This window comes from Vanessa cardui, chromosome 18 (assembly GCF_905220365.1).
Source record: "Vanessa cardui chromosome 18, ilVanCard2.1, whole genome shotgun sequence".
Classification (NCBI taxonomy): domain Eukaryota; kingdom Metazoa; phylum Arthropoda; class Insecta; order Lepidoptera; family Nymphalidae; genus Vanessa; species Vanessa cardui.
The window spans coordinates 4283598-4298776 of record NC_061140.1 but is presented as its reverse complement, the minus strand read 5'-3'; the positions used below and the strand labels follow the sequence as shown (position 1 = coordinate 4298776).

The following is a 15179-nucleotide window of genomic DNA, read 5'->3' as shown; positions in this document are numbered from 1 at the left end:
TTTACATATTAATTTATTGCCTATTGTAGAGGTACTGGTCGGTAGTTTATTTGTAGTTATTCTTGGTAGTTTAATTATATTTACTTGCTTCTGGTATCAAAATCAATTTATTCTAAAATGTGTCAGTATACTTTTAAATACTAAAAAAATTATTCATAAAATAATTGACAAATCGTAATTAAATTGTAAATATCATAAACAGTATTTATGTTTGGCTTTGACTAAATATTTTCTTACATTTGACGTGTATATAATAAGTAACACTCATAAATTAAATGTAAAGTGAATTAAAATGAAATCAAAACAAGATTGCTTAGACAAGTCAATTATATAGGTATAATATTTGTTCAATTTATTTTAATATATTACAATAGAACCTGCAATTATAATTAGAAAAACTAAGATATATATTTACATATCTACATTCAAAATAATTAACTTTATTGATATAAATAAATAAGCAACACCATAGAATTATGGTTTTATTACGAATAAAATTAGACACATTTAAAAATACATTACATGTCATTAATTTACTTTTAAATATTATATGTCATTCACCCCCTCTTTTAAGACAATACTTAATCGTTTAAATAGACGACGACGACGACGTTCTTTAAATGACGAACTCGTGGAAGGAAGTTCATGAGATTGATTATATTCAATAGATTCTTGATTAGGAATAGGATTTTCATCTTGAATATTTTCAGAATTTTGCATTTCATTATTTTCATTACAATCTTCTAAATTTTCTGGTAGTGGAGCTAATTGTCTGTTAGAGATTGTAGTTTCTCTTCCATCTGACAATCTGACATACGAATATTGCGGATTGGGCTGGAGTAACTCTACCTCTTCAACTATAGGATCGTACTTGGTAGCTCTCACGTTCTTTTTCAATTAAACAGGTCCTGGATTTAACATCCAAGAAGGAAATGATTCGCCGTTTGAAGTTCTTCGGGCATGGTTGAACATTCTTTCGTGAGGAGTTACATTAGTACTAGTACATAAAAGTGACCTGATGGAGTGTAAATCCACTGGTAAAGCTTTTTCCCAATTTGATATCTCCATATCTTTAGATCGGAGGTACAATTGTATGTTTCTCCAAAGAGTTCCATTAAGTTTTTCAACTTGTCCATTCCTCTGGAGGTTATATGGAGTTGTTCGACTGCAAGCTATCCCAAGAGAGTAAAAAAATTGCCTCAATTGTTCAGACATAAATGTCGCTCCTCTATCTGAGTGTACATAAAGCGGAGTGCCAAACATAAAGAAAAGATCCTTCAAACATTTAATTACAGTCGTTGCAGTCATATCTTTGCAGGGATAAGCAAATGGAAATCGGCTGTAATCATCAATAATCGTTAACGTGTATTTATTTTGCGTTTTAGATGGTAAGGGTCCCTTAAAATATATGTTCAATCGTTCAAATGGAGAAGTAGCTTTTATGAGTTGATATTTATTTTTATTAAAACGAGGGTTGATTTCAGCAGACACACTCTGCAAGAAGTAGTTATAAGATTAATGTCATTGATAGAGATCTTGTGACACCAGGGTGACAAAGAAGTTCGTGAATTTCTTTCAACTTACTATTATCAAAATTAATATGAGCACATACTCTAGATAGAACGTCAGCCACTGTATTATCCTTACCAGGTCGATAAATAATTTCAAATTTAAAACTGGAAAGTTCAAGCCTTCATCTTTCAATTTTCTCATTTTTTATTTTGCTTGAATGTTTTTGATTGAACATGAATACTACAGACTGTTGATCAGTTAAAAGCAAGAAATGTCTACCCATTAAATGGTGCCGCCATTTACGCAGAGATTCAACAATTGCACTTGCCTCCTTTTCTATAGAAGAATGTTTGCACTCAGACTCAGTTAAAGTTCGTGAAAAGAATGCAACTGAATGACCGTTTTGAGAGAGTGTAGAAGCAATGGCAAATTCAGATGCATCTGTTTCTACCATGAATGTTGCATTTTCGTCGACCACTACCAAAGTAGATTTACAAACATCTAAATTTAAAGAGTTAAAACATGTAACAGCCTCCTGGTTTAAAGGAAAATGCTTAATACCAATAAGTGGTCTGATCTTCTGAGAAAAATTTTGGATCCACTTGAAATAGTGATAAATAAACCTAAAGTCCTTTTTAAGGTTGGTAAATCCGTAGGAATTGTAAGATCCAAGTAGTTTAAGACGGTCATTGTCAGGTTTAATCGTATTATTGTATATTGAGTATCCTAAAAGATTTATAGAGTCGCTTCCAAAGACACATTTATTTTCGTTTAGAGTTAATTTGTATTTCTTAACTGCATTTATAAATTCATTGAGTTTTCTATCGTGGTCATCTTTACTCTTACCACAAACAGTGACATCATCTAAATATGCGAACGTTCCTGCTAATTTTTCTGTATCGATAATGTATTGTATTGTTCGCTGGAAGGCCGCGACACCGTTTGTTACCCCAAAAGGTATTCTTGTAAATTGATGAAGTTTACCACATGCTTCGAATGCTGTATATTGTCGTTCAGATGACAAAATTGGTACCTGGTGATAAGCGCTTTTTAGATCGATTTGGCTAAAATAATTAAATTTTGCAACGTTTTCAATTATAGACTCGATGCTAGGTAGAGGAAATGCATCTAGTTCTGTAAATCTGTTTATGGTAAGCGAATAGTCAATAACAAGCCGCTTTCGGTGTGTACCACCTCCTGTCACTAATACTTGTGCTCCCCATGGAGATACGCTGGGCTCAATGACGCCTTCTTCTAGTAATTTAGATATTTCATTATTTATAAATTGTAAATCGTCTTCAGAGTAACGTTAAGATTTTATAACTATTGGTCTAATATTAGGAGATAAATTACTAAATAAAGTTGCAGGAGGAACTGATGCTTCTATAATATTGCAGACTTTCAGGGGTTCTTGGTTACCTCCAAACTGAAATTCAAGCACTGAATGATTTTGTAATAAGTCATGCCCTATAATAAGGTGTGCGTAAAGATTGTTTACAATTAAGAGAGGCTGACTTTTATAGATATGTTGCCCTATTTTGATTGTCGCTACACAGAAACCTTCCACAAAAGATATGTGATTAAGTGAGGCTAAAGTTATGGCCTGCTTACATGGCTTCCTTTTCAGATATATTGTTTACGCTAAAGAACCGCTTACGAAACTTACGGAACTACCAGTATCAATAAGTGCATCAGCTATGTAATCGTTAATTGTTACTGATACCGTAGCTCTTTTTAAGCTAAAAGATGAGGCCGCAGAAATCGTAGCAACTTCCACCGGTGCATCTTCTTTTACAACATAGTTAAGTGTTTCGTTATTACTACGGCAGACATTAGCGAAATGACCTGTTTTGGAGCAAAGTTGGCAGGTGGCATTACGAGCAGGACACTTAAATCGTCGATGAATGCTTCCACCACAAAAGAAGCACTGCTTCTTTCTTGAATAATTTGCTATAGCTAAGTTTTGTTGAATTGGCGTTTCTTGTTCCTGCTTAGAAAGAGCATTTAGATTAAAAGAATTATTATTAATATAGCCTCGAGAATTTCGTTCGGCTGTTTCTAAAGTAATCGCTTGATTTAGGGCCTCATCTAAACTTAAGTTAGTGTTTTCTAAGAGTCTCTGTCGTATTGTTTGGGATGTGATCCCAGCAACAAACGCGTCACGAATGTATTCATTCTTATATTCTTCAGGAGTCGCGGCTTTAAAATTGCAATCATGTGCTAATAATTTCAGTGCGTGTACGTATTCTGTAATAGTTTCATCCTGTTTTTGTTTTCGAGCAACTAAAGTATATCGAGCAAAAATTTCGTTTTTAGGCTTTAAATATATGTGATCTAATAATGATAAGGCATGCTCGTAGGATTTATAATCACGTTTATAGGAGTACACGGTAGGATGATTTATTAATCATAAAAATAAAAATTACATGTCATTAATTTACTTTTAAATATTATATGTCATTTATAATCTTAAAAATGTAATGAAAATAATTAGTATTTATCGATCGGATTTATACTTTCATGATTATTTTATTTTAATAGATTAGAATCTTATTTGATTGGTCATAAATATACAAATCAATTTAACTTTTCCTGACAAAAATATGAGAGCGAACGAATGAAAAATGACTTTTTGTTGATAGTGTCAATTGCCTTACGACTTTTTAGTATCTGTATTGTAGTAGCTTGAAGGTTACCATTTTACTTAAGTGTAGTCTGTGCTTGAATTGTAGGTCGTGGGATGGAGGAGAATAAATTGTGATTTGTGATTACAACACAATTAAAACAATAATGTCGCCGCATTGACTTATGCGCGCTTTTAGCTATTTTTTTTAGAATTCCGTGATCTGTACGTTAGTTTATAATTTCACATCGTTTTTCTTTAGTTATAATTAATAGTTTTGAAAGATTCAACAATGAAGTTAGTTAAGTAATGAAAAAATGTAGTTTTGCCTGGTGGTGGTAATGGAATCCTTCGAAGATTCAAATTGCCCTTCAATGAGCGATAGTTTTTCACTATACGAACGTTACATGAGAAGTTTTAACGTTATTGATAATTTCGACGACAATCGTCACGAAATAAGTGAACCGTCAAGTAATTGTGAGAGTTCAAATTCTAACAGTGGCGGTAACATCGACCTGTCTACTGTTATTCATTCTAACATAGATAAACACAGAGAATCGAGTAAACCACGATGCAGTTCATTACACTCAGTACTTGATAGTGCTGGTAAAATTATAGATTTAGAATTGGTAAAAGTTGATTCACCTTTTACTTCACCCGCAGCATCGTTGTCGGAAACTTCTTCGGCCACGAATCATTGTCTCAACGATAAGTCCGAAGTAATTTCAGACGTCCCTGTGACCTCCGAGGAGTCAAGATCGGAAGGATTCAAGTCCGTATTTATAACCTCAACTATGGAAAATAGTAACAATGCGGTAGACAGTGTACCCATGTTTCGTGATGTGAAAAGTACCGAGAGTGTTTTCAAATTGCCAATTAGTGAGCTTTCGTTTAATGGTACTATTTTAAAGCACGTCCAGAAATTGAAACCTATCGTGGATCCAATTACCGCTCTGAGCACTGCTCGAAGTGCATTAAATTTAAGTGACGAGAATTGTCCAGAATCTATTGGAAATAATGAGATTTTGTGTAATCATAGCAAAAAATCGGACGCTACTAGTGACAGTGACGATAAAAATACGTTTGAATCTATAAATACTAATAAGCTTACATCAAATAGTGGAAGTTTACAAGAAGAAGAAGAAAATTCAAAAAAAGAACAATTGCAGATAGATGGAAATTCGAAATGGAATTTGGACCAGAGTTACTCCTCCCTTGATGCATCATATGACAGTGGAATGCGTTCGCCTGACATGTTTTCTGATGAAGATGACATTGAACCAAGTCCACAACAAGTACCATTTTGGGATTTTCTAAAAGATTACGAAACATATGACAAGAGAAAAGTTAGAAAACTAGAGGTGAGATGTATTTAATTTATTTTTGTTTGGCTGCAATATTATATAATATTATAATGTTTTTTTTTTAATATAGAATTTTATATTTAATTTAACAAAGGTTATGAATGGTAACAAAATGCAAATATTTTATAAAAATATTAAAATCAACTTAACGGCTAGAATAATAAACATAGCTTATTAGATAGTTTCCATTTTAACTTCTGTTAGGCATCTCTAGTAGAAATTGACATGCATCTTTTTTAGACCAAAAATCTATTATTAGAAGTGATTTAAATAATATCTGCATACAAATAGGAATAGATTTATGCGGGAAATAAAAAGTTTTGTTAAATTTTGTTTCATTTCATTTTTTATTAATATAATTTCTGAATTGAGCTGGCATTATTATGATCAAAATCAAAAATCAAAATCAAAATGAACTTTATTCAAGCACTTTTGAATCTTCATTTAACAATTAAGAGAAGCTACCACCGGTTCGGAAAGTAGATTCTACCGAGAAGAACCGGCAAGAAACTCAGTAGTTACTCTTTTTCAACATTTAAAAAAAATACAGTCATGTTAGTTAATACAATTATTTAAGTTAATATATCCTGCCTGAAAGTTAACAGGTATTAATTCCACACCTTTTTATTATCGACAAAATCTTGTATCGAATAATACGCCTTTTTACCAATGTATTTTTTATAAATTATCTCATAGCCTACCAACGAAACTAAGAATAAATATAAACAAACTTGAAATTTTCATAAAACTTGCTGATAACTCAGTTATATTATGCTACTTAGACTATTACTAAGACTCTTATACTTCTAAAATTTAGAAAACAGTTTCTTCAACATTCAAAGTGCAATTTTTTTTGCAAAACCATAATGTATATCACACATTAATCAAGCTCTCGACCAATATTGCTTCAGTTTGCAGTCAAATGTTGTTTAATGGCTTTTCTAGAGTACATGTTTTAACTTTTTCTAAAGTTGATTATTGTGTGACTATGTCCTTCTTTGTACAACTATAAGGCTCTTAATTGATTGGCAGTACAATTTGATTTTAGTAATCTGTATACAAATTTCCATCACAAGTAGATTATTATGGTATAAAAATTTGTTTTAATTTTGTTATCAGGAAACATTGAAGGGAATACTGCCACCACCATCTGTCACAACATTAAGAACTGATGTAACACAGATGCTTAAGAAATACTACTGTTTCCTCCCAGCTTTTAATGAAGGAGAAAATTTAAATGTAGAAGCTAACACAATGACACCAACAAAAAAGGTTTCATTCATAAAAATACCTCCAGGGACCAGTAGTATAGACGATCTCCAAGAAACAGCTGTTGGTGTGGCAGTTGAAAAGAGTAAAGAGAGAAATGATAAATCAGAATTTGATGCTAATACCAGTGCAAATGACAAGAGTATTGAATTAAAATTGTGTTCGGAAAGTGAAGCTTTAGAGTCAGCTTGGCCGGATGTATTAAAATGCAAATACTATGATGTCTAGTGAGTTGTTTTTACTTTATATTTCATGTTCTTTTATTATTGATTTATTTATCCATATATTTTTTACAAATCTTGGAATTGGGAGTTTGTTTTAATTTAAGTAACTGCAAAAAATTTAATAGCTTGTGTGATAACTCATTTGTTATAAATAATCAAAAAAGATAATTGAAAAAAAGAGTATTTGTTTCTTATAATTCATTTATATTTGTAAAATCTAAGAATACTGGTGCTTTCTATAGTTAGTGGAATTCATGAAAATCTTGATTGATATTAATGAAATAAAATGTTTTCAATACCATGATAATTTAATATTTGATGTTGTAATGTAATTTTGGATACACATGGACTCAAATGGTCTGCAATTGCCTATTGATCATAATTATATCTGTTTTTAACCATATCTAATAAGATTATAACCCTTATCTGACCACAAAGTTGCTTTCATTTTTTAAACTATATTTTTGATAAAAAATATAGGTGATATAAAATTGGTAACAAAAATAATTCTGGTCATATGTTGGTTAAAAAAACAAAACCGTCAATGTGCTTTTTGAATATAAAATTATTCCTCACTTTTCAGTTATAATGTAACTTCTTATTCGGAGAAGATTGAACAGCTGATGCAACGTTACGGCGAGAGATTCATTGGTGCTGAAACAGACACCAGTGTGAACATTTACTCTGGTGGTCTCCAGTCACCAAGCAGTGCAAGCAAAAGAAAAGCAATGAGACTGAAGTAAGAATCTTTAAGTAATTACAGGGCGGTGACTGAGACTTTCCCGTCATAGCAAGGATGCAATGCTGATACTAAATATAGAGAATATCTTACAACATTCACAACTTTTAGTAATCTCAAAAAAATGTGTTAATTTTCGAAATCAATTTATAAACCTCTAAAATCAGTATTTTTATTCTATATTGTGCATATTTTTTTTTACACAAGAACCTTCCTCTCGAGTCAATCTATTTATTTAAAGAAACCGCATCAAAATCTGTTGCATAATTTTTAAAATCTAAGCATACATAGGGGCAGAGAGTGGTAAGCGACGTTGTTTTATACTATGTAATGATGCTGGCTAAACCTTAAATATAAAATAATGTGCTAGCAAATCATAAAACTCAAGAAAGAAGCAGAAAAGTCCGCATTATATTTCCATTGATATGTGTATTTTTTGTATTGATATTTGAATTTTTTGAGACATAAAAGACTTATGAGAAAGTATATCTTATAATTGTCTGAACCACAACACAACAACAACCAGTCACGATATTGACTACCTGTAATAGATACTGTTTAGAGAATGTTTTAGAACAATATATTATATTTTAAATAATGAAAATTTTGTGACTAATGTTTGTACTGATCTGTGCAGGATGGCTCAAGTGAAGTCGCCGGGCCGTCGGTTGTCCCACTTGGCGCGTCGTCGGCAAGCCTTCTGCAGCGCCGCTACGATCAACGAGAAGGCACAGTCTTCGACATCCAAGATGGTACTCATAGATAAAAAGTAAGATTTGAATACTTATTTTATAATCTAATACAATATTCTGTTGTGTTTTATAAGCAAATTTGTGTCTAGAGACAACAACAACAACCTGTAAATTAACCACTGCTGGGTTAAGGCCTCCTCTCCCTGTGAGGAGAAGGTTTGGAAAGTATTCCAACACTCTGTTCCAATGCGGTTTGGTGAAATACACATTTGGCAGAATTTCTGTGAAATTAGACACATGCAGGCTTCCTCACGATGTTTTCCTTCACCGCCGGCACGAGATGAATTATAAATAAAAATTAAGCACATGAATGTTCAGTGGTGCTTGCCGGATTTGAACTCGTAATCATCAGCTAAGATGCACGCGTTCTAACCACTGGACCATCTCTGCTCATCTATATAAATATATAAAACGTGTTATTTAGTAATGCAATGATTAAAAATGGAACACTTTTCTCCTCTATTTATACACATGAATCAAATATAAAATCTCTTTTTAGCTTCTTCCCACATCGAAAGTTGATAAACTCAGCGGAAAGAAAAAGTCCTCGAACTAGGCGGACTCCGGGCAAGAAGACACCGGCCGGTAAAACTCCGGGTAAAAAGACTCCAGCGAAAACACCCAAGACGAAGAGCGGGGGGTCGAGTCGAAAGAAGGCGATGCGAAGATTGTTGCTGGACTCCGACTCCTTAATAAAGAGCCAGCCCTCGCGAGAGACCTCCAAGAGAGCTCTGTTTATCAGCCCGGAGAATAAGAAAACGATACCAGCATCATGCTCATCGGTACCACACCAGGCTATGAAGTCGAAAAGGGCATTGTTCGGATCGCCCGTCAGACAAGCCGAAACCAAAAGCTTGGACGGTACCTCCAGTGATCACTTCTTGAAAAGGAAACGGGACTCCCTCGATGATATACCGGAAACCAATAGGAGTAAAATAGCAAAGAGTTTGTCGTTTGGAGGGGATACGATTAATCCCACACATTCGTTAACATTTAACCGTCGAGCTTCGGAAATGTCAGCCACGAAGAGTATGGCTGAACTGAATGAGACGCATAAGAAGGTAATCATCCAAAAGTTTTTAAGTAAATCTCAGCAATAGTCAATGGACTAATGAGTCTTTATATTTATTGCATAATTTAATATTGACTTATTTCTTAGCCGTTTGCGGAGTCCTTAATATCCCATAATTTAACGAGATACTACTTCATATATTATTAATGTTACAAAACTTTATCAATTCCATTGTTTAGATCTCGACTAAAGATGTCATATCAATTCAAGGTCAAAGTTGTTGATCTGTTCTTATTCCTGCCAATGGAATTGGCTTAATGTGATAATGATCTTTGCTTTTACTTGCTGAGCTATGACTAGGCAAGAGTTCGATGTATTGAAACACATCTAAAATCTATTGTTATGGGACTAGTGGATGACATCGATCAATGAGAAGATGAAGCTAATGTGATACTGATTTCGATAAAATTTGTTTTCTCTGTCTAACAAATGGTACAATTCAATGTTAAAATAAGTCAGGGCAAATGTTTAATGATGATCGGATGGCTATAACCGTGTTTTGGGACGATTAAGAATAACGATTGCCATAGATGCGTAAAATTATAAACGAATGTTGTTGAATGTACGTATTATAACGTTGTACGTCTAAAATCATCATGTATCATCGTACATCGTACATACGTAAAGACAAAACAAAAGCCGATAGTCAAATATAGTCGGACTTAGACGTTAGCTTGATAAATATTAGATGTCGCCACCTACATCGCTCGATATCGACATGAAATGAAATAGGATTTCAACATCCTTATTTGATCCAAATATGGGTTTGACAACTTGTCCTCGAATCACATTTAAATAAAACTAATTATAACGGATGAATCGCGTATATTAATTATTTTTAAACATCCTGACGTTTCGAGCACTTTGCAGTCTACCCGTGACCACGAACACTGAAAAGTGCTCGAAACGTCGGGATGTTTAAAAATAAATTAATATACGCGATTCATCCGTTATAATTAGTTTTATTTAAATGTGTAATAATCGCGAAAATTTAAGACAACATTGTCCCCGAGTCCCCCCCCCCCGTGCTAACGGGCACTATAGCTGTTGCAGAAGTTGCTACAACTGATGTCCCCGAGTACCCCCCCCCCCGTGCTAACGGGCTCTGTGTCTGTTGCAGAAGCTGCTGTGGGCGGTGACGGAGGCGCTGCGGCTGCACGGCTGGCGCATGTCGTCGGCCGGCTTCCGCGAGAAGGCGTCTGCGCTGGCGCGCCTCACGCGGCGGCTGCTGGCGCTGGCGCCGCACGCCGCGCGCCTCGCCGCGCCGCAGCTCTCCACCTCCGACACCATGTTCAAGTCTGTATACATTTCATCTAACATTTGTCTCACGATCTATTTCAAAATCAAAATCAAAGTATACTTTATTCAAGTGGGCTTTTACAAGCACTTTTGAATCGTCATTTAACAATTAAGTGAAGCTACCACCGGTTCGGAATGTAGATTCTACCGAGAGGAACCGCCAAGAAACTCAGTAGTTACTCTTTTTCAACATTTAAAAAAATACAGTCATGTTAGTTAATACAATTATTAAATTAGTATATCCTGCCTGGAAGTCAACAGGTATTATTTCCACGCTTTTTTATCATCTACAAAATCTTGTATCGAATAATACACCTTTTTCACCAGTGTATTTTTTATAAACGATTTGAATTTACGAGACGGCAAAGTTAAAAATGTCTGTGGAATTTTATTATAGAAATGGATACCTTGCCCCAAGAAAGATTTATTGACTTTGCGGAGTCGGAAACTTGGCTTTATAAGCTTATCCTTACTTCTAGTGCATATACAATCAAAACTTGTATTTGGTGAAGGTTAATTCATTTTACTCATCCTCCTGCCCTTATCCCAATATTATTTGGGGTCGGCGCAGCATGTCTTCTCCTTCCATACTTCTCTGTCGGACGTCATCTCACAAGTAACATTCTTTCTAACCATATCCTCTCACACAATCCATCCATCGTTTCCTTAGTCGTCCTCTTCCTCTATATCCGTCCACATCCATGCTCCAGGCTTTTCTCACAATGTGTTCCTCATTCCTCCGCATTACATGCCCATACCATGATAGCCGCCTTCCACATAACTTCTCGGCTATCGGTATCTTTCAAACTTCCTCTTATGTACTCATTCCTTACTCTATCCATTCGCGTAACACCACACATTCCTCTTAGCATTCTCATCTCCTTAGTTAATTAATTTAACTACAACAGTGTAATTATGACAACGTCACGATTAAATAAAAATATTAAAAGGCGTAGGAAAATGATATCTTGGTCACAAGCCGCGTAAACTTAAAAAAATAACTTTTCAGATGCTCTTCATTTAATAAGCAAGGGGATGTTGATAATTTCAACATATTAATATACTTTAAACATAGTATACTGCATTTACACACTTCTTGTTTGTTATCAATCGTACACTTCTTATAAGCTGTTCTTATAACATTTGATTTCGTTATATTTATATAATGTGGTTTATACAAAGAATCTGGAAACTGTTAATTCTAGGACTCATGGTTTCCGATTTCACGAATTTTCTTGGGACCAAACTCTGCCAACGATTTTGTACGCTCTTTTACCGTGACTGTTTAAATGTATAATTTCAAGCGGCACTTATAGTTAGGGAGGCGAATAGGGGAATTTTCGGTAATACTCGAGCGTAGCAGTTTAAGATATAGGAGATACCTTAGACCTAATAGAACAACCTTGTAAAGTATTAGCTCTATATGTAGTGACGCGCGCCTATGATAGACGATCAGATTAGTAAAAAAAAACGATAGTCTGAAATACTCGAGCGCGTCAGATTAAGATATTGGGGGTTGATTTTAGTGTTTTAAGACTAAATTTAACAAATCTGACGATAAGTCCTTGACGCCGCCGAGCTATAGGGTCGCGAACTTGTAAAAAAAACACGTTAATCCGGCATACTCGAGCGCGATTTTTATTTTTTTTATTTTGAAGAATATAATCTAAAACTTACTAAAAATACAAAATCTGCCGGTTTCCGCATGACCGGAAGTGTGGAGGAGCCATTTCGTCTTCCGAAAAACGCGTTGCGACATATAAGTCGCAATAAACGATACATTTTGCAAAAAAAAAGTTTAAATAAACAAAAAAGGTAATTTTATTTTACACAAAAAAGCTCTCTTTACATTTTTGTCCAAAGCTAAAACTTTTTGACTTGAAGCATCATAAAAACTCAAACTCCCGGTATTTTGAGTAGTATATCTCGAAAACTGAGAGTGTGTTGAAAAAGTCGATACGAAATAACGATGATTAAATTATGTGACTTTTATTATATCACAATTTTTTTTTTTCTAAAGCTTCTCGACAATTTTCGTGGACTCAGAAAAAGTTACGCGTATCTGTATACAAAAGTATTATTAAAATGTCCATTTTCATGTATGTATATTATTCAATAGCCTGTTGATCCTTAAATTGTTTTTCGGACGTACCGTAAGCAAAACGAAGAGAAGAATTGAAGCAAAAAAGAGGGAATTAAGAGAAAAGAGGAGAAAGAATGGAAAAAAAAGAAACCAAAAAACCTTTTTCGGTCAGATTAAGAGAACCCACCTACATTTTTGTCAGATTAAGAAAATATGCTTTCAGGATACCGAGATAAACCTCCCCTATGAAAATCTGACGCGCTCGAGTATTTCATAAAAACTTTTTTTTTTTGCATTTTCAAAAATTCATCGTAACTTATCGTCACGCCGAAATTGTCAGTTTTTTTAAAGGGAGCTTCCTTGGGGCTTACTTACCCCTTCCGAAAATCTGACGCGCTCGAGTAAACTTTTTTTTTGGCATTTTTGACTACTTTATATGCCTACCCCCACCACGCAAACCGGCAGATTAGTGTACCGTTGTTATCAGAGGCACTTGGGGCATACGTAGTATGAATATCTGACGCGCTCGAGAATGCCCAAGTAACTGTTTTTTTTAACATTTTTGAAAAACCGTACACGCCAAACCCACTAAATGGTTTTTACCATACGAGCTTTTCTTTTCGAAATTATTTTATCTTTCGATTTTGATAGGTCTCGACGGCGCCGTTGAATTACGCCATTTAGCTACCTCGCCTCCCTAACTATTAACAGTATCGAGGAATTCTATTGAAGAATAATAATCGGTTCCGATACATTGTACAATTTAGTTGACTGAAAGGTGGTACATTGGTCATGTAAAGAATAGTTAGTATTTCTTACAACGCCGATGATTATCGGCGGTGATGCATTTATCATCAGCTGGCCCATTTGCCAAACTACGTACCCCAATCGTAAAAAATAGCTCATTATTGTTCTTATCAGAAATACCTATATAATAGCTAATAAAAATAAATATTATTTCAGACTGGCTCGTCAATACGTATTCGCGATCATCCAAGGCCGTACAGTCGAAGAATGCTTTCAAGACGAGCAGATAAAACTAGCAAACGAGGGCAACAAGATATCTGGTTACATATCCGCAAGCGCCTACCAACAGATAAAATCAAAGCAAATCGCGTCGACTTTCACATCCCAAATCAAGGAGAACACATGCAATGAGAGCTCGTTGAAACAGGAACAGCCAAGGAGTGGTACCAAGAATGTGCTCCAAGACAAATTAGTCAATATCGACACTAACTCGAATAGCAGCAGTGGTTTCAGCACGTTAGAAAAGGCAGGAGTCTATAAATCAAACTCTATGCCTTCGTTCGAAGAAGCGGCGAAAATGAGAGCCCGTAGACAAATCAGTTTTGACAATGTAGACTTTCCGAAACGATGAACTGTTTAATCTGTGCTTTTGATTTTTTTTTTAAATGACATTTTGCTTGCAATTATGTCTTGGCATATTCGTATTGGCTGTATTATTTATTTGAAAAAAGAACAGTTTTATATCGCTTCTATCATTTGTGACGAGCATTTTGTTTCTGAAACGCTTCATTTAATAGTCATTTACAAAACTCTTGTATAGTAGGACACAAATTAGATGTAGCATCGGAAAATGCAATGGAATGAATTTAAAACCGATTACTGCCGATTTACACAACCAATAGAAATAGCTCCCTATCGCGCCATTCGACGCTATTCGTCGCTATAGATTCACGCGTCACAGAAAACAAGTGCATGTAAATCGACGCGTCAAATTGACGAATATATTAGGCCATATGATATTACACGTTATTACGTTTGTGTAAAGATCATATTCGCATGAGAAATAAATACTGATAATTTGGGATAGCGTACTCAATTCGGATTTGATCGGTTTTACGAATTTTGCCGATGCGACATCTAAGTTGTGTCGTACTATAAGTATAGTACTTTTGTTGAAATAGTTATAACTTTATGTTGTTATTTAGCATGGATTATTATGGTGATTTCTACCTAGCTGACTTATGTTAAAACCATCAATGTCTTCTCACGAGATTATTTTTATAAAACTGACGACAAACTGAAATCTACATTATTGAGCTTACAGTTCAATTAATTGGAAATAGTGAACAAAATAAAAAAAAACAACATGCTCAAGGCAAGTTTAACAAACCCGGTTTACTAATAGCGTTGTAAATGACTATTTAAATAACATTACAATTGTCTCTCTGTATGTTATATGATATTGGCTAGCTTTTGAGTGATTATGACATATTGT

General features: G+C 34.5%; 1 protein-coding gene across 2 annotated transcripts; it reads left to right on the top strand.

Moving 5' to 3' along the window:
- The first annotated feature begins 4223 nt into the window (after positions 1 to 4223).
- Positions 4224 to 14621, top strand: LOC124537303. Of its 2 annotated transcripts, XM_047114100.1 has the most exons (8): positions 4224 to 4360; positions 4799 to 5496; positions 6619 to 6995; positions 7576 to 7731; positions 8369 to 8500; positions 8983 to 9544; positions 10676 to 10851; positions 13901 to 14621. In XM_047114100.1, the coding sequence occupies exons 2-8, from the start codon at positions 4930 to 4932 to the stop codon at positions 14313 to 14315; spliced, it is 2385 nt and encodes a 794-aa protein (XP_046970056.1). In that variant the 5' UTR covers positions 4224 to 4360; positions 4799 to 4929; the 3' UTR covers positions 14316 to 14621. The 2 variants fall into 2 exon arrangements, with proteins under 2 accessions (XP_046970056.1, XP_046970054.1); XM_047114098.1 differs by having other exon boundaries at positions 4227 to 5496.
- Positions 14622 to 15179: the final 558 nt, after the last annotated feature.

Coding starts and splice junctions, on each gene's coding strand:
- LOC124537303 (XM_047114098.1), top strand. CDS start 4,477: ATGGAATCCTTCGAAGATTCAAATTGCCCTTCAATGAGCGATAGTTTT. Junction 8,501..8,982: donor ATGGTACTCATAGATAAAAA/GTAAGATTTGAA, acceptor ATCTCTTTTTAG/CTTCTTCCCACATCGAAAGT. Junction 10,852..13,900: donor ACCTCCGACACCATGTTCAA/GTCTGTATACAT, acceptor ATATTATTTCAG/ACTGGCTCGTCAATACGTAT.